This window comes from Microcebus murinus, chromosome 10 (assembly GCF_040939455.1).
Source record: "Microcebus murinus isolate Inina chromosome 10, M.murinus_Inina_mat1.0, whole genome shotgun sequence".
Taxonomy (NCBI): Eukaryota; Metazoa; Chordata; class Mammalia; order Primates; family Cheirogaleidae; genus Microcebus; species Microcebus murinus.
The window spans coordinates 3,901,313-3,926,425 of NC_134113.1; the positions used below are offsets into that span (position 1 = coordinate 3,901,313).

General features: G+C 38.9%; 1 protein-coding gene across 1 annotated transcript in view; it reads right to left on the minus strand.

Annotated features, from left to right (window-relative positions):
• The window catches only part of ATXN10 (ataxin 10), a 156,453-nt gene that overhangs the window by 9,817 nt on the left and 121,523 nt on the right, over positions 1 to 25,113 (minus strand). The window contains exon 10 of the mRNA XM_012757348.2: positions 24,201 to 24,264. Coding sequence (XP_012612802.2) covers positions 24,201 to 24,264 — 64 coding nt within the window. The remainder of the gene's footprint in view (positions 1 to 24,200; positions 24,265 to 25,113) is intronic.

Here is a 25,113-nt window from a genome sequence, read left to right on the forward strand (position 1 = left end):
ACCAAGTAAACACAGGAGAGGCACTTCTCATGTGGCGCTGTCTGCTTCCACTTCTATTAGTAACATGGGACTCACAAGTTGCAGCAGTGTAACTGGTTTCCTTCAACATAGAGACATATAGGTCTAGCTTATCCTCACCAGGGGAGGAATACTACTCTGTCCATCTTAAAGTCAGCACAACCTCCAGCAGAAATTTATAATCTGCGAATAACTTCATCATTAATTGGAAATAAAAACCAGTGACACTTTATAGACTATTTAAACATCAAACTGGTCATGGTGGTGATATTAAGTTCTAAAATTCTTCCTTGACATGTGTCACTCTTTTAAAAATTTCTAAAGTAAAGGATATTTCACTTTTGGGGGAAAATTCATACAATTACAAAAACATAATACCTTAACAGTTTTCCTCTTCTCTATAAATAACATGCCTCTTGATACTTATATTGGAATTAGAGCAAGGGACTTAGACATAACTAAAAACTCAAACTGTTAATCACATATCTGAATGTCTCTCAAGAATTTAATCACATCACATTCATTTAACAACCATGAAGGCAACATGCTCAATACCGGTACAACAATGAACGGATGGTCAGGGTCCCTGCCCACATGGCATTTGCATTCTAGTGTGGAGGCTGGCCCCAAACCCCAAGCAAAACCTGTTGAGGGCAATACAATAAAGCCAAGTCCAAGAGGATAATGCCTTGGAGAAGGGTGGTTAGAGAAGACCTCTCCAAGGAACAACACTGGGGCTGAAATCTAAAGGACAGAAAGAAACCAGTCCCTGGAGAGCTGGGGGAGACAGCTGCAGACAGGGCCATGAACCATGCAAAAGCCTCAATGTGGGCAAAAGGATGAGGAAAAATCGGTATGGCTGGGGTAGATGAGTGAGGGAGAGTGGTATGAAGTGAGGCAGAGGTAGGTTGAAGATAGATCTTTCAGGGATTTTTAGGCTACAGGGATGAGTTTGTATTTTATTCTAACACTACGAGAACCCATGGAAAGAGCTTATGTAGAAAAGTAAGGAGTTCGTAATGGCAACAATAAGATTTTGGAATAAGACAGACGTGGGTTTAATTCCAGCTCTGCCATTTTACAAACTGTATGGCTTTGGGCACTTATACAACTTCACCAAGGCAGTTTTTACACTTGTGAACTTGGACAGGTCATAGGTTAGGATGACATGGCACACAGCATACCTGATGTACCCGAGAGCCAGGGTGCGATCCCGCTCCAGGACAGTCAAAATTTTGACCACTCTTAAGTAGTTCTTCTAAGGAGGCTGACATGTCTTTTTGTGACTGTCAAATTTAACTAAGCATAATGTTCACCCATGTTGTAGCATGTGTCAGAATTTTCTTCTTTTTTAGAGCTGAGTAATATTTCATTGTACAGTTAAGACCACATTTGTCTATCCATTCTTCCTTTGATGGACACTTGGGTGGCTTCCACATCTTAACTATCTTGAGTAATGCGGCCATGGACATGGGTGTACAAATATCTCGTTGAGACCCTGCTTTCAATTCTTTGGGGGTATATATGCAGAAGTAGAATTGCTAAATCATCCAGTAATTCTATTTTTCACTTGAGAATTACCAAACTGTTTCCCACAATGGCTGCACAATGTTGCCTTCCCATCAGCAGTGCACAGGAATTTCAATTTCTCCACATCCTAGCCAAGACTTGTTATTTTATTTTTATGATAGTAGCCATACTGATGGATGTGAAATGGTACCTTATTGTAGTTTGCATTTGCATTTTCCTCATGATTAATGATGTTTAGCATCTTTTCACATGATTATTGGCCATTTATACATCTTTTTTGGGGAAATGTCTGTTCAGTCCTTTGCCCATTTTAAAATTAGGTTGTTTTATTATTGATGAGTTTTAGGAGTACACAATACATTCTGAAAATTAATTCCTTATCAAATAAGTGATTTACAAATTATTTTCTCCCATTCTTTGGATTGCATTTTTGCTCAGTTTATAGTGTCTTTTGATGTACGAAAATTAAGAATTTTCATTCAGCCAATTTGCCTATTTTTTCTTTTATTCAACACTATGCCTTTGGTGTCAAAGTCAAATCTCTGACAAATCCCACGTCATGAAGTTTCTGCCCTGTTTCCTTCTCAGAGCCTTAACATTGATCTTTGATCATTTTGAGTTGATTTTTCTATATGACATTAGGTAAGGGTCCAGATCCATTTTTTGCGTGTAGATATCTAGTTTCTCTAGCACCATCTGTTGAAAAGACTGTCCTTACCCATTGAATGGTGTTGGGAGTCTTGTAAAAAATCATTTCACCACATTCGTGAAGTTTATTTCTGGGTTCTCTATTCAATTCCATTGGACTATATGTCTGTCTTTATGCCATTACCACAGTTTCGATTACTGTAGCTTTGAAGTTAGTTTTGAAATCAATAAGTATGAGTCTTCTAGCTCGTTCCCTTTATTTTGTAATGCTCAATGTTTATTTTTTAAATTTAGTTTTTACTTGTATATATTCATGGGGTACAAGTGCAATTCTACTACATTGATATACTGCACTGCAGTGCAGTCACAGCCTTCAGCGCGTCCATCACTGGAGCAACACACATCTAGCAACCTCCCATTGTCCTTGTTCTTCCAATCCTCCCACCTCTACGACTCTCCACTGTCCATCATTCCACACTCTGCTTCCATGTGTACACACCATTTACCTCCCACTTTTAAGTGAGAAAATACAGAATTTGTCTTCCTGTGTCTGTTTTTATATATTGTTTTGGCCATTTGATGTCCCTTAAGATTTGATAGGAATTTTAGAGTGAGATTCTCTATTTCTGCAAAAACCATAATTGGGATGTTGACACGGATTGCATACCATCTGTAGATCACTTTGGATAGTACTGACATCTTAATATTGTCTTATCCATGAACATGGAATGTGTTTCCATTTATTTATGTCTTCTTTAATTTCTTTCAGCAATATTCTGTAGTTTTCATTCTGAGTCTTTCACTTTCTTAAGTCAGTTAATTCCTAAGTATTTTATTCTTTCTGATGCTATCGTAATTGGAATTGTTTTTGATTTCCATTTTGGATTGTTCATTATTAGCATATGGAACATAACTGATTTTTGTGTGTTGCTGAATTCATTTATTAGAAATATTTAGTTCCAGCAGTTTTTTTGTTATTGTGGGATCTTTAAGATTTTCTACATATAAGATCATATCATCTGTGAACAGAGACAATTTTACTCATTATTTTCTAATTTGGACGCCTTTTCTTTTTTTTGCATAATTGATTTGGCTAGAACTTCTAGTACTATATTGAATAGAAGTGGTGAAACCTGGCATCCTTGCCTTGCTCCTGATCTTAGAGGAAAAGCTGTCTGTCTTTCACCATTAGTATAATTTGGATGTTGATTTCTCATATATGGCATTTATTATGTTGAGGTAGTTTCATTGTATTCTTTGTTGGCTGTTTTTATCATGAAAAGTATTGAGTATTGTCAAATGCTTTTTCTACATCACTTTATATTTTTCCTTCATTCTATTAATGTGGTGTATTACAGTAATCAATTTCAGTATGTTGAACCATCCTTGCATTCCAGGAATAAATCCTACTTGCTCATGGTGTATAATGCTGCTGCATTTTATATGCTGCTGAATTCATTTTGCTAGCACTTTGTTGAGGATTTCTGTATCAATGTTCATAACGAACACTGGCCTGTAGTTTACTTTTTTTGCTGGGTTTTTGTATGGCTTCCCTATCAGGCTAATGCTGGTCTCATAGAATGAGTTAACAAGTGTTGCTTCCTCTTCAATTTTTTAAAAAAGTTTGAGAAGGATTGGTATTAGTTCTTTTCTAAATGGCTGGTAGAATTCAGCAGTGAAGGCATCAGGCTTAGAGCTTTTCTTTGTTAGAAGATTTTGATTAGTGATTCAATCTCCTTACTTGTTATAGGTCTATTCAGATTTTATATTTCTTTGCATTTAGTCTTGGTAGTTTTTGAGTTTCTAGGAATTTGTCCACTTCACCTAGGTTATCCAGTATGTTGGTGTACAATTGTTTATAATACTCTTATAATCCTTTTTATTTCTGTAGAATCAGTACTAATGTCCCCACTTACATTTCTGACTTTAGTAATTTGAGTCTTCTTGTTTATTAGCCTATCTAGCTAATAGCTGGTCAATTTATAAGTTGATCTTTTAAAAGAACCAACTTTTGGTTGCATAATTTTCTCTATTATTTTCTATTCCCTATTTTGTTATGCCTCTGCTTTAATCTTTATTATTATCTTCAGGTTTAGTTTGTTCTTCTTTTTACAGTTTCTTGAGATTTTTCTTGCTTTAATATAAGCACCTACAGCTATAAATTTCCCCCTTATCACTACTTTTGCTGTGTTCTGTAAATTTTGATTTGTTGTGTTTTCACTTTCATTAGTCTCTAAGTGTTTTTAAATTTTCCTCATGATTTCTTCTTCAATCTATTAGTTAAGAATATGTTCTTTAATTTCCACAAATTTGTGCATTTTCCAGTTTTACTTCTGTTTCTGATTTCTAACTTCACCCCATTGTGGTTAGAGAAGACATTTAGTATGATATCTATCTTTTAGAATCTACTGAGAGTCTGTGGACTGACATACGGTCCACACTAGAAAATGTTCCATGGGTACTTGAGAACAATGTGTATACTGCTGTTGTTGGGTAGAATGTTTTATATATGCTTATTAGATCTAATATGTTTATTGTGTTGATTAAGTCCTCTGTTACCTTATATTCTGTCTGGTATTTTTATCTATTATTGCGGGTATTGAAGTCTCCAATTATTATTGTAGAACTGCTATTTCTCTTCCTTCAGTTTTTGCTTCATATATTTTGGTCTGTTATTGGTCGGTGTAAATATACTTGCTATATCTTTTTGCTGTACTGAACCTTTTATTAATATATACTGTCCTTTGTGTCTTGTAAACTTTTTTGATATAAAGTCTATTTTGTAAAATATTAGCAACCTCTGCTCTCTTTTGCTTACTATTTGCTTGTTCTATCTTTTCCATCCTTTCATTTTCAACCTATTTGTGCCTTGGGATCTAAATTGAGTTTGTTGTAGACAGGATATAAATTGGATCATGCGTTTTTATCCACTGTGCTAATCTCTCTTATTACAGAGTTTAATCTTTATTTATTTATTTGAGACAGGCTGCTGTTCTGTTGCTTGTCTAGAATGCAGTGACATCACCACAGTTCACTGCAACCTCAAACTCCTGGGCTCTAGTGATCCTCCTGCCTCAGCCTCCTGAGGAGCTGGAACTACAGGTACACACCACCACTGTTGGATAATTTTTTCCCCATTTTTTTTGTAGAGACAGGTCTCACTCTTGCTTAGGTGTCTCAAATTCATTGCCTCAAGCTAACCTTCTGTCTCAGCTTCCCATAGTGCTAGGATTACAAGTATGAGGCACCTGGTGGGAGGGTCCATTTACATTTAAAGTAATTACTGATAAGAAAGGATGTACTTATGTCATTTTGCTATTTGTTTTCTGTATGCCTCATAGCTTTCTCTGACCCTCATTTCTTGCATTATCATCTTCTTCTGTGTTTAGTTGACTTTTTCTAGTAAAATGTTTTAAATTAGTTTTGTGTATACTCTATAGTTTTTTGCATGTGTGTGGTTATAATGGGGATTACATTTAATATCCCCAAGTCATAACACTCTAATTCAAATTTATACCAGTTTAATTTCAGTAACATATAAAAACTCTGATCCTTTACAGTTCTGTCCCCACCCCTTTTGGTTGTCACAATATTCTTATACACTCAGTGCCCCTAAAACGTAAACTGGTAATTCTTTTAAATGCATTAGTCTCTTAAATTATGTATAAAGCAAAACATGGAGTTACAAACTAGCTTGTACAATTGCTTGTGTATTTACGTTATGTACTTGTATTTATTGATATCTTTATTTCTTCATACAGATTCAATTTATTATCCAGTGTCCTCTCATTTCACCTTGCAGGATTACTTTGAGGATTTCTTGCAGGGCAGGTCTAGTGGTAACAAACTCCATCAGCTTTTGTTTATATGGAATGCCTTAATTTGTCCCTCACATTTGAAGGACAATTTGGACAGAGCATTCTTAGTTGACAGTTTTTTCTTTTAGCACTTTGAACATTATCAGCCCAGTGTCTTCTGGCCTCCAAAATTTCTGATGAGAAATCTGCTGATAATCTTATTGATGGATGATCCTTTGTATGTGATAGGTTGCTTGTCTTTTGCTTTTTAAGATTCTCTGTCTTTGTCTTTCAAGCCTGATTCTAATGTATTGGGGTGGGTCTCTTTGATTTCATCTTACTTTGAGTTCATTGAGCTTCCTGGATGTTTATACTTACTTCTGTCATCAAATTTGGGAAGTTTTCAGCTGTTATTTCTTCAAACATTGACCCTGCCCCTTTCTATCTCTTTTCTTCCTGGTCTGGTCTCCACCATGCATATGTTGGTCAGCTTGATGGTATCTCACATATGCCTCAAGCTCTGTTCACTTTTCTTCAATATTTTTTCTTTCTGTTCCTCAGACTCAAGAATTCCCATTGGCCTATCTTAAAGCTCATTGATTCTTTCTTCTGTCTGCTCAAATCTGTCTTTTAATTTCTCTAGTAAATTTATTTCAGATATTATACTTTTTTACTCCAGAACTTCTCTTTGATTTCTTTTTAGATTTTCTGTCTCTTTAGTAATACTTCATTTTGTCCATATGCTGTTTTCTTGATTTTCTACACATGTTCCTTTAGTTCTCTGAGCATCTTTAGGATACTATTTAAAAAGTCTTAGTATAATAGCTACCCCATCAGGTCTTTTCCAAGAACAGTTTCTGTTTATTTTTTTTTCCTTTGAATGGGCTGTGCTTTCCTGTTTCTTTGAATGCCTTGTGATTTTTTTTTTTTGTAGAAAATTGGAAATTTCAATCTAATAATGTGGTAACTCTGGAATTCAGATGCTAAGCCCTTCCTCACTATTTATTCTTATTGTTTATTTTTTTCTGGATTATTGTGTACCATCTCTGCACCAAGGATCCATCTGAGGTGTAAATTTTGGATCTTCTCAGGTCTTTTCTGAGCCTGTGCCTTTCTTGGGCATCCATGGTCACTTTCTAATTTTCCCTGTATATGTAGTAGTTTCTGAATATCCCAATCTTTAATGTTTGGCTCCCAAAAAGGGAAAAAGAGAAAAATAACGAGGGTGGGGAGGATGCTGGCCCTTTAAATTCCCAGGAGGTCACTTCAGCCAGAGGCGGAAGGAGTGCAGTAATGGGGGTAGGTGCAACAACCACTGCCTCCACCCCTTTGTCTGCACCTGTGATCAAAAGCTGGAACCAGTGATCAGGGCACAGATCCCACCTGTCTAGAGGACAGGGTCCTTTGTGCTCACCCTACCTGGCTCCTACAAGCTATTTACGAGATGTTCTAGGAAGACGTGTACAGCTGTCTGCCACAGGGCTGGGGATGGGGGATGGATAGTTGCTACTGTACAAAGGGCTAAAATTGACCAAATTAACTGCACTTTACTGTTCAAGCTTCCCCTCAAAGTTATAATCCTTTAATAAAAAGAGTTCCAAAATGGTTATATCAAGACAGATCCAGTGCAACTGTTGTTAGTGGGAAGACAGATTCTTGGTCTTCCTCCACCACCTTCCCTGAATCCTCTCCCACACAGATGTGTTATTATTGTTATTTTATAAGGTATTTATCTTGAAGTCAACAAAGATAGGCTATAGATTTGGGGTTCCAGAAAAAGCTAGATCACATCACCTGTCCATAAATTAAAACCCTTCATCTATCAGCCCAGTTACCAACACCAATTTGTTTGGTAGCTGCACCCATACCACCCAAGGAGAGGTGACATGTTTAATGCATTATGTAAGTCACTGTTCCCAACTAACATCTGATGCTACATGCAGATCTCATTCAATATGACATGATTTCTTAGAGTTTCCTCACTTTCCTTTTACCTATTTTCAACTAAGGGACAGAAAGGAAAGGCAACTGCTACGGAGGGAACAGGATGGTGTAAATGTAAATACTCATCTGTTTACTCAGTAAGTATCGACTCAGTGGGATTCGACAGCAAACCAAGTAGATATGGTTCCAACCTTCATGGCACATTTGAAAGACAGACAAACACATAATTACAAACTGCTGTAAGTTACAGGATAAATTGGAAAGATAAAAAAGGGGGCCTTATCTGAGTTGGAATCATGGACGATTTCTCTTAAAAAACATTTAAATCAAACACAAAGGCCGAGCAGAAGCTGGCCGTGTGTAGAAAGGGGGAAACTCCAGTCAGAGAAGTATGTACAAGTTAGGGGTCAGGTTGGCAGCCTGGAGAAGAGGGAGGCCATCGTACTGGAGGGGAAAACAGGAAGGGCTAACACTCAGCAGGACAGAGCATGGGGAAGGCATAAGAAGAGAACTTAATGCATGCCCTCTCTGTGCCAAGGACTACAAACAAACAAACAAACAAATAAACAAGGCAAATTAGACGTGGTCTGCCGTCAGAGAGTTCTCAAAAAAGTACAAGTGACAGACCCTGTGATGAGCTGCTGGGGGCACAAAGACCCCCAGGTGAGCTGAGTGCTTGCCCCCAAGCCTGGCATATGGTGTGCCCACCCCCACCACACTGAAGCCTCCATGAGAGCAGAGATGGGGTCTCTTTTTTGGTCACCACTGTATCCTCAGCAGCTAGAACAGTGCACAGCACATGACATAACAGGTAATAAATACCTGAATAGATGAATGAAGGGAATGATAAAGACACAGAATCCAGCAACACAGAACCAGGGTCACAGCTGAAAGGTTGGTTAATGTTTGATATTCGTTCTACCAGATAACCAGATTACAAAGTCACAGTAATTAAGAAAGCATAGTATCAGTGCAGGGACAGAGAAAAGATCAGCACACTGAACAGGGAACAGGGAGTCAAAAAGAGAACCACGCCTGTAGGGCAATGATTTATGACAAGGTGGCCCTGCAGATTCGTGAGTGAAGGAAGGTTTCTTAAATATGGGTCAACTGCATAACCAAAAGGGAGAAGTAAAAACAAACAAAAAAAAAACCAAACACTTGAGCCCCCACTGTATACTATAAATAAGAATTAAATTCTGATAGATTATAGATCTAAGTAGGAAAGGCAAAACTGCAAAGCTTTTAAATGAAAATACAGAAGAATACTTTTTTGTGACTTCAGGGTCTTCAATAAGACACAAAACCCACTAACCATACAGGGAACGACTGATAAATCTGACATTAAAATTAAGAACTTTTATTCATTAAAACACTATAAAAGCCAGAACAGAAGTCTGGTGTGGGGATTGACATTGAGGGAGAGGAGGCACAAAGGGACCTTCTAGGGAGATGGGAATGTTCTGTATTTCCATAAGGGTGATAGTTTCATGGATGTATCCATATGCTGACATGTACACTTAAAATTTTTGCACTTTACTCTATGTAAGTTATACCTCAATGCAATAATAATAAAAAGATGCCATAAGGATCAGAGAACAAACCTGTGATAAAGCAAAAATACCATAAGGAAAGTAAAAACTAACAAGCCACAAGATGAGAGAGACTGTTTCAACACTGTTTGATTGTTCAAACAACTTAGAAAAAGTTGTTATTAGGAAAATATAGAAAAATTTATTAAGAATCAGCTTAAAAAACAGAAAACTCAAATATAGAGAAAAATCTGAACAGATTTTTCATGACACAGGAAATCCAAATGGCCCAAAACCACACAAATGTGTTTATTAATAGAGAAATTCAAATAAAATCATGACGTATACTCATCGAAATGGCAAAAGCTAAAATGTCTGAATGCATCAAGTGTTGGCAAGAACGTAGAGTGAACTTTCATATGCTGCTGATAGAAAACTGGTACAACCACTTACAAAGAGTTTGGTTTCATCTCTAATAAAGTTGAAGATATATAAACCCTAAAACCTAGAAATCCTATGCATAGAAAAACACTCGTACATGTGTGTACCAGGATACAAGCACTGTACCAAAATGTTCATAGCAGTAATAACTGTAATAGCCCTAAAGTGGAAATAAGCCAAATGTCCACCAATAGAATGAAAAAATGTAAAATTTTCTTGCAATGAACTACTATACAACACACTACACAAAACAATTTGGGTGAGTCTAACAATCATGAATTTGAATGACAGGAAGCGAAAGAATGCGAGCCACTACCCCATTTATATGAATTTCAAAGACAGCCATGCTAATGGCCACTGTGTGGGCACACGCCAAGCTGACACTGATAACAGGCAGGGAAGCCCTGGTGCGGCCAGGCCCTGAAGGACAGACTCCTCAGGGGAGGCTGGCAGTGTTTTTCCTTCTCCATCTAGGTGTTGGTACATGGATGTTTGCTTTTTAATTATTTGCCAGTGCATGTATATATATATTGGCTTCACTTTTCAGCATTTATTTCCAAATAAATACAAGTTGTAAAACCATAGGATGATGACCAAACCGAGATCTGAAATGTGAGGGGGATTTGCCAAATGCCATCACAGGTTCCACCAGGTACACAGCACTGAGAAATAAAATACTGCTCCCATCCTCCAAAACTTTCCCTAATTCTGTAGGTTCCACTGTCACAGTGATTCACAAATGTCACCCAAGATGTGCAGCATGTCCCCAGCTCAGCACCTGGCTTACCATGAGGTCTTTTTTGCTGCACCAGAAACCCAAAAGGGGGAGAGGCAGGACTTTCACCATCATTTTCTTCTTGAAGACCCATCAGGATTTCCTGGTGCTTCCTAACTATGTCCAGAGGAAACACCTGAACAAGACCTGCACTAGTTTCTAAAAGTGATTTAGGAGAGAAACACAAAGAAAGTAGTTTTCATAATGAAATATTTTGGGTTCTCTCAAAACCTAGGAAAATGTTTTGACTTTTTAATGGTTTTTCCTATCTTTAGCCAGAAAGTACAGATCTCCATGTGAATTTGACAAAGTCATCATTCTGTGAGCTTCTATGAGAATGTAATATTAGGCCACTTTCCACAGATGAAGAATCTCTCATAAAAGTAAGGTTCGTCATACCGTGAGAAAAATCTCAAGTGCAAGGGTGGATACTGGTATGAACTTGATCCATCTTCTATTTTTGCTTCCACTGGCTTCTGTCCGCCAACAAGGCTCTGTCACAGCACGGGCCCTGCTTTCAGCTGTACTCAGTTAACTAAAGAAAAGGACTGTCCACTCCCCAAACAGCCTTTCCCGGCAGCTCACAAAACCCAGCTGCCATTGTTGGGATGGGAGTGGGCCAATTTTTCAGCCACAGCTGCGGCTCACAAGCCACACTGGCAACGCTGGCAGCCAGGGAGCGGACAGTCTTCGTCTCAGAGATTTTCAGACCAAAGAATGGTAAGAGTTGAAAAGGTGAGCAATCTGAAAGTTAATGGTGATCTCTCTCTCTCCAACTAGATTGTGATCAGGGGTTGCATCTTCCTTAATTCAGTGGCTCCAGGCTTAGCACATCAACAAGGAATTAACAAGAGCCCCAGAGATCTTCCTTCATAGAATCAAACATGCCCAGTAGATTTTTTTTTTTTTAAACATATTGGTTCTAGAAAATAACTGGTATGGAGAATACAACACCTCCTGCTAAGAATGATGATCTCAAAATAAAACAGCCAAGGAGTTATTATTCAACAATGCTGAATGTTTGCGGCAGACTAATGTTTGGCCAGACTCCTTGGTCACTGCTAAATTTGACTAGGGTCATTTTAGGCAAAAATCCTGACAGTTAAGCAGGGTTACCTGAGACATGTTTCTCTATGAAAACTTTCAGCTACCCAGTCTCTTAAGTGTCTTCCAAAATATATATTGTGTATGGTAATGGTATTTAAGTAAAGTAACTTTTAAAAGTTATTAACTTCCTAAACATATCCAAATGTCACTGCTGTTTTTAATAAAGAAAGCTAATATAAAAAGAAAAACTGGCAAATAACATTGTAGGAAAATATATACATGTAAATATCACAGTGAGAATAATGCTTACTAAGCACAGACCACGTGCAGGAGCTGCTCCTGCACTCCTAGGTGCAGCAGTCACACTTCCTTCCGTCCTAATTCCCAGCTCTTCTGAAGGCAAATCTTCGCCCTCGGCCCTGCTGTGATTACTGATCTGCCCAAATGACCAAGTCACATGTGATGGATATGCCAGAGATGCAGCTTGCCAAGGCCATGTGGGGACGGAGGTGAGATATAATCATCAAGCATTGAAAGAGCTTCCCTGTGACTGATAAATGTTGTGTTCAGTACGATTTTAAAAGTTCAAAGTGCTCTGTGCTGACACAGCCCCCTGGAATCAGAGTGCGCCTCCCAAGAGGCAGCATTGGAAGGAAACCACTGTGCATTGCAATATTAGGCTGGTATTTTAGGTTTACTCCTTTATGATTTAATCTATACATCAGATATAACATTTCTGAAATACAAAGTTAAAAATTATAAAAGCTCTCTTTCTCCACACCATGCTCCTCATACTACAGAGGAAGCAGGACAGCGCTCTGAAAGTGTACTGTTTGAGTAAACAATTTTGAAAAACAAGTATTTCATGCAGTTTCTTATAGTTTCTAAACCAAAAATACTTTCTTAGGCCAGTAAAACTTCCAACTGCTCTGGAAGACTATGAAGGTGAAAATATTTAGGCATGCATTTCCCACACGTTTCCCCTACAGGTCAGACTATACTGTCTTTAGGAATGAAAGGAGGCGGGCACCTGCGCAGAGATCAGACTGCATCGGCTACGGCACTCGGGCACTGGGAGCAGACCCTCAGGAATGGGAATTAAGACAATACATGCATAAAGTTTTAGGTCTGTTTTCAAACAAATTTTACACAGTGGCCCTTACAACTTTAATAGCAACCACTGAGAAGTAAATATGTGTCATCTTAGAGCTGGGCAGCTGAAGTGACAGCTTCCCACTGCCACTTTCACACAATTTCTTGTGCAAGGACAGTCGTGCCCTGGTTCCCACCCCAGGGGAGGGAGAGACAATCAGTCTTTGAAAAATCAAATTAAATCAATGGCCCAAATTAATTAATTTAACCATATTAAATCAAGCCACACCAAAAAGATTGTCTTTTTAAAGTAAAATAGCACTAATAGGTTGTCTTGTTTTTAATTAATGTCAGTTCAACAACTGAACAATGACTGTTTATCAGCTGCTTAATACTGAGAATGTAGAAATAAGCAGAAAACAGTCCTTCCCCTCCCAGAGGAAGAAAGACTAACTTCAGCAGGAAGATTTCCTAGCCATGCACTACAGCAAATACTGGCATGGGCAGCAGTAAAGCAGAGATGCATCACTTTGTGAGCATAGAATAAGCTCTGCTCTGGTACGGAAATGCGTTGGTATCTTTTACAAACCAAACCAAACCTAGCCAGCTGCGCCACCCTGAGACGTTTAAGGTGCTTCCCTGAGCTGCCTCTCTCTGGCCGCAGTCTGGCAGGCCCAGTTACAAGCTGGATTTTCCATGAAGAAGAGTACAGGATAGAATACGTTTCTATGTTTATTCTAAAACTCTCGCATTCTCAAAGATGTGGCACTATAGTAAAGAATTTCCCAAAATGAAGTCCCAAAATGCACAGGAAACTAAAGAAAATTCCATGAAGTTCTGCAGGAAAGACACCTGCTTAACACAGGCTTGCCCACATTTTCAAAAAAGAAGGCTTCTCTCATATATTACCTATTAAGACACTATAGAAAAACGTGCTTTGGAACACATTCTGGTAAAAATCCCTTGGGTCCAGGGGTTCAACATGTGGGATGCACCTAGGGTGCGAAAGCAAAATGTCACAGATCCCAACTGTGACACACCTTCCTAGAGGGAAAGGTGATATATCTTGGTATTACTGTGTGACGTGTTCATGGAGTGATAGAGCAACATAAGTGAAACACATAAGACCAAACTGAGGCACTAAGCCCACTTCAAGGGACCGCAGAAGAATTCCAAGAGAGAAGGCATACATGACTCCAGTCTTAAAGGCAGAAGGAGTAAGAAATGGGAGAGGTACCTGTTTCCCAAGAAGGCTCCCATCTTGGTGCTCAGAGATCTACTTTGATTATTTTCTAAGGTCAAAACAGGATAGTGAATTTTATTAAGTGGATACTATGTGCTAGATGCTCAGGAGAATTAACCCAAGACTTTGTATCCAACATAGCTATATACCCACCTGTCCCTCAAGAAAGTACACTTGAAAGAAAGACTGTGAGCAGATGGATGAAGGACCCACGTGGAAATCTAGACATTTGAACTAGGAGTAAAGCATAGGTCTTGGAGTCAGACAAACCTGGGTTGGTACCCTGGCCCTGGCACACATCAACTGGGAGAGCTTGGACCAGCTGTTTTAACTCTCAGAGTGTTAGTTTACTCATCTGTAAGATGGAAAAACATTTATTCTCAACAAAGAGAACTCTTATTAAAACTGTGCAAGTATGTAAAGGGTCTAGCACAGGATCTGGAATCCAGAAAGCACTCAATAAATGACTTAAAAATTTTAATATGAGGTGCAACAGAATGCACACACCTGCACTGTGTGTCTTGATGAGATTTTTCATAGGTATACATCCACATGACCCCACCCAGATGAAGATTTAAAACATGTCCAGCACCCCAAAAGGCCCCACATCCCCTCCCCTGTCAATATCCACCCTCCTACCCCAAGTGACACTATTCTGACTTCCGTTACCACAGATGAATTTTGCCTGCTCCTGAGCTTCATGTGAATGAATCATACAATATATGCTCTTTCTGGCTTCTTTTGTTCGATATTATGCTAATGAGATCTACCCACCTGTTACACACACTTCATTCTTTATACTGCCACATAGCATTCCTTGGCATGAACACACCACAATTTAAGTATGTTTTCCACTACTGATGAACATCCAGGCTATTTCCACTTTGGGGCTCTTGGGAATAATTACGCTATGAACATTCTTGTACACATCTTCTAACTGACACATGTATGCATTTCTCTTGGGGATAAACCTGGGGCAGAACTGCTGACTCACACAGTAGGTATATATTTAGCTGTCAGCAGACACTGCCAGTTTTCCAAGCCGTTATTCCACTCTACATTCCCATCAGCAATGTATTAAAGTTCAGGCTGCTCCATATCCTTGCCATCACTTGGTATTGACAGTGCTTTTAATAGCCATTTTGAAGGGATCTAGTGGTTACTTACTGGGGATTAAATTTGCATTTCCCTGATAACTAATGATGTTGAGCTCATCTCATATGTTTATTGGCCACTTGGGTTTCCTCTTTAGTGAAGTGGCATGCAAATCTTCTGTCCATTTTAATTTATTTTAGAGATAGGGTCTCACTCTGTCACCAAGGCTGGAGGGCTAGAGTATAGTGCCATAATCATAGATCACTGCAACCTCGAACTCCTGGGCTCAAGGGATCTCCCTGCCTCTGCCTCCCGAAGAGCTGGGACTACAGGCGCACACAAGCAGACCCTGCTAGTTTAAAAAATTTTTTTTGCAGAGACAGGGTCTTGCTACATTGCCCAAGCTGGTCTTGAACTTCTGGCCTCAAGTGATCCTTCTACCTTGGCTTCCAAAACTGCTGTGATTACAGGTGTAAGCCACCATGCCAAACCAATTTTTAAAAACTAAATTGTTTATCTTGTTTTGTCTAAGTCCTTAATATATCATGAGTCTTTTTATCAGATATATTTAATGTAAGTATCTTTTCAAAGTCTTTCTCTTATAGTCAGTGCATTTTGGTTAGACTTTTTGAGTCTTATTTAGGAAATCTTAGCTCAGCCCAAGATAATAACCATATTCTCCTATGATTATTCTAGAAGCTCTTTTGTTTTACTCTGCACCATTAAGGTCTATAATTCACCTTGAATTAACATTTCTGAATGGTGTGAAGTAGAGGCTGTAGTTTAGTTTCTTCCCATTATGGATATTAAATTGGTCCAACACCATTTATGGGAAAGATCGTCCTTTTCTCACTGAACTGCAGTGGGGTCTTTGTCAAGTCTGTGTGTGAATCTGTTTCTGGACTCTCTGTGGATTTTTATTTTTTTAAGAGACAAGAGCCTTGCTCTGTCACCCAGGCTAGAGTGCAGCGGCACAATTATAGTTCACTGTAACCTTGAACTCCTGGGCTCGAGCAATCCTCGTGCCTTGGCCTCCCAAAGTGCTGGGATTACATGAGCCACCACACCTGGCTGTTCTATGATACTATTTGAGTTTGACCACTAACCCACAGTACAATCACATAAGACAATTTCCCTTTTTCAAAGGAATTAATAGCTATAATAGGATACCTGTACAAGAACACCTATTTGTTGAGAAACTATATGCTGGGCACTCATAAACATGATGACATTTCACATTAGGGGGTAGGTCCCATTGTATAGACAAAGCAGCTAAAACTCACAGAGGTTAAGTGTCGTGCTCAGAAATCAAGAAGTGGAAGAACTTGGATTTAGGACTGCCTGGCCCCAGGGCTGATGCCTTTGCACTGTGTTGTGCTTCCTCAACATAGGACTACTGGGAAAAATACTGCTTGCTTATTATTCCTATAAACTCTTACATTTCTGTATGCATGGGAATTTTATTTTCTTACAAATAAGGTCTGTCAATATCACAGAGAGAGAAAGTGAGAAGAAATGAAGGAAGAAGAAAAGAAAGAAAAAAGAAAAATCAAAACAATCAAATTTGGGCTCTTATTCTATCCTGTCCCCACTCCCTCCCCTCAATAAAAACAATATGAAAAAAAAAAAACCCACATCAAGAATGACCAATCAAAACATAGATCAAAAAAGAATGAAAGAAAAACACTTCAAATAAAGTTCAGCTGTTTCTATTTGGAAATAACAACAAAAAAATCCCACTTGCCACAACAAACTGACAAATAAGAAATTGACTCTGTGGTAGTGGAGTTGGAATTTTCCAGTGGCATCAACTACTGTGTCATTACTGTGGGTGACCCAGAAATGAGTGAACAGCTGGGCGCTCGCTGGGCTCATGTCTCTGAGGCATCAACAGCAAGGGAGTCCCTCAGAGGTAGCTCCTCTCCCAGCTGGCGCCTTGTTCCTGCAATGGGAATAGGAAGCCTCCCAGTCTCATCCCTACTTTAGGGTAGTTCTCGGCTCTGGTCTACTCTAATAGGCCTGCCTGACATTCCTAATCCCCAGGCTGGCAGAGAAAGTGGAAGTCTTCCACACAGTCCTGTCTACAGATTTTCCACGGGGAACAAGCTGCTATCTGAAGGTACCGCAGGGCCCTTCCATGGAGGACGTCCATGGATAGGGCAGTTTATCCAGAATGAATTGAAAACGGTGGTGCTGTTATTAACTGATATTCAACATCACCACTGATTCCTAGTCCACACCCAAAATATCTATGGCTCTGCCAAACCAAGAATATTTAATTCACCAAAGAATCAAAGGGAAAAATGTCTTTTGTGCTTAGAACTCTCCCCGCCAAACAATAAACACACACACACACACACACACACACACACACACACACACACACACACACACACACACACACACACATATATGCACAAAGTTCACCAAGCTCCTGTTTGTTCATCTATTTGTTCTTCTTTTTGCCTATTCAGCTATCCAACTAAGACATATTTATTATGTACAAGACAGTGGTATATTATATTGAGGAAAAGGCCAGAAAAAAATGGGTCCTTGCACTCAAGGGACTTGGTCTACAGGGTAATCAAGACACAGACACACAAATATTTACAAACTGTGCTAAGCTGAAGGAACAGAGGAGGTTCTAGCAGGGACAATCTAACCCAGGCTGGACTCAAGGGAAGGCTCCCTGAGAAAAAGGCTCATGCCGCTGGGCTGAGCCAGAGGGCAACTCAGCCAGGGAGAGGAGTTCAGGCAGAGATTTGCACAGATGACTGCCCTGACATGAGAACTTAGACCCACCAGAGAAACAAAAAAGTAGGTGTACCTAAGGACTGCTGAAGGAGGGGGAGAATGGCACAGGATACAATAGAAGAGGAGCTTCTAGGATGCAACTGACTTTGGATTTATTCTAAGAACAATGGACAGACCTGGAGGTGCTATGAACAGGACGTGTTTATGAGAGGTGGTATGAGCAGTGGGTAGAGTCACGACAGAGAGGAATGACTCTATTTTGGCTTAAAAGATCATCAAACTGAATGCATAAGGAATCAAAAATCACCTGGACATGGCAAGAACAGAAACTAAAAGATGAGTCACAAAGATACTGCCCAAGTTCAGGCCAGAAATGACAAAGTCTGGACTGGATGATGGCACTGGGGACGGAGGGAAGTGGAGGGACCCAGGATATGATCTGAGGAGGAATCAATAAGACGTGGCAACACTTTAGATGCAGGAGAATGAAAAAGGAAGAACATCATGAGCAACTCCAGGTTTTTGACCTGAGCAACTGCATGGACGGAGATGTCCCCTCACTGACTGAGAAAGAGGGGACAGTTTTGAGGAAGGATATTAATAGTTTAACTGTGAACATGCTAAACTGGGAATGTCAGTAAGACAGCCAAACAAATTATTAAGTAGGGTGTGGCACATCCAAGTCTGGGACTCAGAGAGAGGTTCATTCTTGAGTTTGGAATCCACAGGTAACCAGGCAGCATTTAAAACTATGAGAATACTCAGAACAGAACTCTGCATCGCCACCAGCCTGGGCCAGGCCGCCATCACCTCTCACCTCTCACGTGGATGACTGCCACAGCCTCCCGAGGTCCCTTGCCATTCCATGGACCCAGAAGAATGTCTGGGATATAAATGGGGCTCAATAAACATTAAATGAGTAAAGGAATAAATGGGTGGGATTACTTAGGGAGATAACGTAGAGTAAGGAGAGAGCCTGCAGGCTCTGGAAAGCCCAGGAGCACTTCAACACTCCTGGATAGAAGAGAAAGCAACAAGGAGGAGCCAGAGATATTAAAAAAACCAAGAGAAGATAGTATCATCAAAGCCAAGAAAAAAGGAATATGTTAGGGAGGAAGTGATTATTCTTAAAAAGATTAAATCTTATAAAATCTTACAGTTTTAACAATATGAGAACTGTAAAGTATTCATTGATTTTGGCCATACGGTGGCAATGGGTGACCATGAACAAATGATGAAGCTTATGAACACACTGCTTTACCTCCACTCTGTTTTGAAGCCGCACTAGATTTTTTTAAAAGGCACAAATCCAAAAGAGCAAAAAGAATTTCAGAAGCTAAAAGGCAGATAGACAATAAGTAACAGACAGGGCTGTGGCTTATGGTTGTGAAAGGGCCTCTAGCAACTAACCAAGAAGCCCAAGAAAGCTGAGCTTACACCAGCAGTGAGAAAAACAGAGAAGCACTATTTATAGAGCCCTCCCAAAGCTCAGGTCCTGGTGATCACTTGTTCCTCTTTAATGGGAGATGAAGGTGAAAATTAGAAGAGTTGTTTGTGAATTTAAGAAGCAGCTGGACCCCAGTGCCTTTCCTTTTTCTCAACAGAAGATTGGAAAATTCATTAATTTGATGAAGATGTAAAACAGAGACTCTCTGGCAAGCATGATATACCAGTTGAGGGTAGAAAAAGTGGGATTAAGTGAAAGTATACATATTAAAATGTTGAGATCTTGTAGCTATCCCAACAAAATGTTGGCAATCAGGCATATGCTCTTTAGGAGGAGCTTAGAAAAATGGAACCTAAAGAAAAACATTTTCAAACAAACTCAGATGGACCCACATTGAAGGAAATTCTAAAAGAAGGACTTCAGGCAGAAGAAAAATGTTCCCAGATAGACAGAGATATAAACACTGAAGGGCAGTGAAAGTAATAAATATGTGCACAGAGCTAAATGAACACTGACTACATAGAACAATGTTTTATAGGGCTTGAAAGATAGAATTACAATATACAACAAGAGCATATAAGTTTGGAGATGTTAAATGGTTCTGTACTATCTGGAAAGAAGGGTAAAAATTTGCAACATATGAGACTTTGCCTAGTTAAGGATCCATGTTGCAATTTCTCAGGGAAGCATTAAGAGAATAGAAAGAGAATGAAGAATTTTTTTTTTTTTTTTAGACAGAGTCTCACTTTGTTGCCCAGGCTAGAGTGCCGTGGTGTCAGTCTAGCTCACAGCAACCTCAAACTCCTGGGCTCAAGCAATCCTTCTGCCTCAGCCTCCCAAGTAGCTGGGACTACAGGCATGCGCCACCATGCCCGGCTAATTTATTTTTTCCATATATATTAGTTGGCCAATTAATTTCTTTCTATTTATAGTAGAGACGGGGTCTCACTCTTGCTCAGGCTGGTTTTGAACTCCTGATCTCAAGCAATCCACCCGCCTTGGCCTCCCAAAGTGCTAGGATTACAGGCATGAGCCACTGCGCCCGGCCCAAGAATGAAGAATTTTTAAATTAGGAAAGGGCAAAAATTGGACTATTAAAAATAATCCAAAAGAAAGAAAGAAAGAAAAAGAAGTGAAGATAAGAAGAACAAATAAAGAAGCTTAAGCATAATTATACCAGTAATTACACTAAATGTAAATGGGCTAAATGCAATAGCTAAAAGGCAAAGACTGTTGAACTAGATTTAAGAAAAAAGAACTATAATCATGCATTGCTTAAGGATACGGATATGTTCTGAGAAATGCATCACTGGGCAATTTCATCACTGTGCAAACATCATAGAGTGTACTTACATAAACCTAGATGGTATACAGCTAACTATACACCTAGGCTATATGGCATAGTCTATTGCTCCTAGACTATAAAACTGAACAGCATATTACTGTACTGAATACTGTAGACAACTGTAACACAAACGTCATATTTGTGTATCTAAATATATCTAAACATATAAAAGGTACACTAAAAATACAATATTATAATCTTAAGGGACCACAGTTGTATACGTGGTCTGTCATTGACTAAAATGTCATTATGTGGTACATGACTGTATATGCTGTTTACAAGAAACATATCTCATATAGAAAGGATGAAAATAGAAGGAATGAAAAGGTTATACCACGTAAATTCCAACCCAAAGCAAAGTAGGATAGCTACATTAATATTAGACAAAAAAACAGTTTTAGAGATAAAAAAGATCACTTCGTATTGATAACAGGGCTATTTCTCAGGACCTGTTATACACCTTTACATAAAAATACTGCCTCAATACATATAAAGGGGAAATTTGAATAACTAAAAAGAAAATTAGACAAATCCATAATCATAGGCTGACATTTTTTACAACCTCTCTTGGTAATGGATAAATCAAAGACAAAACTATCAGTAAAAATATAAAAGTTTTAAATACCACCATTTAAAACTTGATCTAATGTACATATATAAATTAGTGCACCCTACTACTGGAGAACAGATGCACTATTCATGCACACATAGACCATTTGCAAATACTGACCATATACTGCATCACAGAGCAAGTCTCAATACATTTCACAGGACAGAGGATATTAAGCACGGGTTCTCTATTCATAAATGCATTTATAATAGAAATCAATCCAAAAGATAATTAGAAAATTCTTTGTTTAGAAATTTAAAAAATCATTTCAAAATAATCCAGGGGTCAAAAAAGAAATCATACTAGAAATTAGAAAACACTTTTAAATGAATGGTAACAAAAGAATACATCTAAAAATCCATGGTGTAGAGCTAAAGAAGTACATAGAAAAGAATAAAAGTGAAAATTAATAAGCCTAAATAAATGGAGACATATACCACCATTTTTATGGGTGGAAGATTCAGTATTGTATGTCAATCCTCATCAAATTCATTTTAGTCAATGCAATTTCAATGAATAACTCAGTATGTAGTGGGTTTTAAATTGTTTTTGTTGGTGGTAATTTTGTGTGTGTGTGTGTGTGTATAGCTTTATGTATGTGTGTGCGTGCATGTGAGTGTGAATGTGTAAAATTTGACTAACTGCTTCTAAAACAGCCTGGAAGGAGTGTTGGTGTGGTTTTATCTATGAAGTAAGGTAAACTCTGTAATCTGTAATATGTCTCTATTTGCTTTGGTGCTAGGATAGCCAGATTTTAATTTATGGCCCACGTGTAAACACTGAGTCTCTCTAGGCTGTCATGCTTCCTTATTTCTGACCATTCAACTATCATTCCTTCCTTTGCTCTGATATTTTAGTATGTATCTCACATCTTATTATACATATTTTATATGTCTTTAAAATCTGGTAGGCTTAATAAATAAAATTCCAAAGAATTACTGAATATATGTAACACTAAACATATTTGTAATATTTTATCTTTTCTTAAGGATTCAGAGATCCAGGGATCCTGCAGTACCCCATTAACTGTCCTTATAAAAGCCAGTTATTTATACAGATATTCATATATATTTTTAAATTTATAATTCTGAATAATTTCTCCACTACATGAATATGTTTATATGGTTTCTTTGTATGTGCTGTCTCCTCTCAGTGACTCGTAAGGAGGGCGTATCAGGAAATGGCTAAGAATCAGGTACTCACAAGTTTAAATTCTGGTTCTGACCTTTGGACAAGTGAGAGACTCAGTGTACTTCCTCATCTACAACATGGGGAGGATTATGATAGTATCTGCTTCACGGTATTGTCAGGATTGAATAAGGTAATGAGTATACACATATAAGGACCGAATGAATGTTTCGTGAAAGAAGTGAGTATCTGGCAAGGAGGATACGGAATGGAAGATGCTGGGAGAATCAACAGCCCCTAGCTTAGACCTACAATGGGCTTGTGTGCTACAGTGTTCTGTGTTTTGGTCTGCCCTTAAAAGCCAAAGACTGGAGATGAAAACCTTCTTCACTAGAAGGTCAATTCAGGGAACATAAAAGTAAACTGTGGGTGACTGTCTTTTTTCATAATAAATCATTTTTTAATAAGGAAATATGAGATCTGCGATTGCACCTGAACATTCTTGTACTGCTTTCCTGTGACTGGCAGCTCTCTGCTTTTCTTTTCTCCTCCCTTTTTGGGGGGGCTAAAAAATGTCTAAACTCTTGAGTAAGCACAGCCTGCAGTGACTGATGGTGCAATGGAGTGATGTGACTTTGTTTTACCTGGAAGAGAGTCTTCTGAGTCTATTTGGTCTTTTTCTGACAGATCTTATAAACTACTATACTCTTTAATCTATTGCTAATCAGGCAGACAATAGTATCTTTAGCACAGTAAGCATTTCTCAGTCTATTCACTTTGAAACATATGATTTTCACCAGCTCCTTTTCTCTTCTTGGCAGAAGCCATAGACAGGGATTTTATTTTTAAAATGCCCCTTCCCAGTCTCTTCAGACCCAGGCTGAGCTCCCCACTGCCTCTTACAGGATACATTCCTCAAGTCCTTATGGTGGCCTGTTCCACCCCTCCCCTGAAGGCAATGGGCACAGAGACATGCAGTGACCAGGGCAAGAGATAGGGCCCAGTCTGGCTCTCACCAGGGAAGTTCTTGAAATTAAATAATAAGTTTTATCTCAAACTAACTAGGCTATATCTGGTCCCTGGTTACTCACCACTGTATTAGACCAGATTGGTACAGTATGACTGCTTGGTAAAATGGTAGGAAAGAAGCAAGGTCCTTGCAGAATACCCTCCAGCAAGGATGGCCAACCCAAGTAAGGACAGAGCTCCCAGCTTCAGCAGAGGGCTGCAGGAGCTGCAGGACAGAACCTGTGAAAAATGAGAATGCAATGCCCACTGAAATACTTCTCTCCATGGCTAGGGAGCCAAAGTGCTCATGTTTCTATGTTGCCAAACTGTTATTAAAACGCTTTTTCTAAAGGACCAGATACTCAGAATCGATACAGCAAAAAAATGCAAAATTTTTCATTTTTACTCCAAGGACCACATATACACTTTGGGAAGGTGACACTGGTGACATGCAGCACAGGTGCCTTGGATGAGCCATTTCTGTCTCAGAGTTTTAAAGTACTATTTAGTAAGTAGCATTCTGGTTTGAAACGTTCTACTCACCTTGAAAATTCTAGCTTACTATACTGCAAAGGCTGCTGAAGTGCTATTCTAGCACCATGACTTTAAGAAAAGGGTTTGGCTTTTAGAAACAAGCAAACAAGCAAGGCAGCCAGTTACATACTGAACGAACATCAGGAAAGGGACTTGGTACACTAAGGTCCCTGGTTGTGAACTAATGTGTGGTGGTCCACATGCAAGGATACAGGGGTTACTGTCATCGATGTTGCAGCTGTCCAAGATCAAAGGAATGCCGTCCAGCTCATTTACCTAGAGAGAAAGAAGATCAATTTACACACTGGAAACTGCTTGGTTAGGGTCAGAGATATACGGATGACTTGTTTCTCCTTTTTGATTTTCTTATTCAATGTTACTGTTATAATATTGTTTGTACAATTACCTGAAATACTTCTATCAATGCAGAAATATGTAAACAAAAAGTGTTATTTTCTTTTCTTTTCACCCTTCATCAAAAATGCTGGGGCAACTGGGTAGCCACATAAAAAAGGATAAAAGTAGATCACTAACTAACATAACTCACCAGGATAAACTTCAAGCACTATGATCGTGCCACTGTACCTCAGAGAGAGACCCTGTCTCTTAAAAAAAAAAAAACAAACAAACAAAAAACCAGAAATTGGATGCGTTGGGGTACAGAGCACAATTTTATCTGGGGGTTTAGGAAGGACCCAAAGAAGTGATGATGGTCAACAAATATTTACTGTGTCCCTACTATATATTTTATATATCTTTAATACAAAAAGAACCTGTAAAAACTAAAACACCACCAATTATCCAATAAAAAATGGACGAGATATATGAACAGAAAATGGCACAGAGAAAGACATGCAGACAAACTGTAAAGACATGAGAATGTGCTCTGCCGTGCCTGTAACAGAAAGGCAAATTTTAATTACACACAGCATTTCTCACTTGCCAGACTAACAAATAACCAAGTACGACAACGGATGCGATCAGTGAGGCCACAGGCAAACAGGTGCTTTCACGTACTGCGATCCAATGATAAACGGGCCAGCCCTGTGGGAGTGACCTGGGCAGCCTGCAGCAAGAGCACAGTGTACCCAGTAAGCCCTTTTCTAGGACTAAGATCAAAAACTA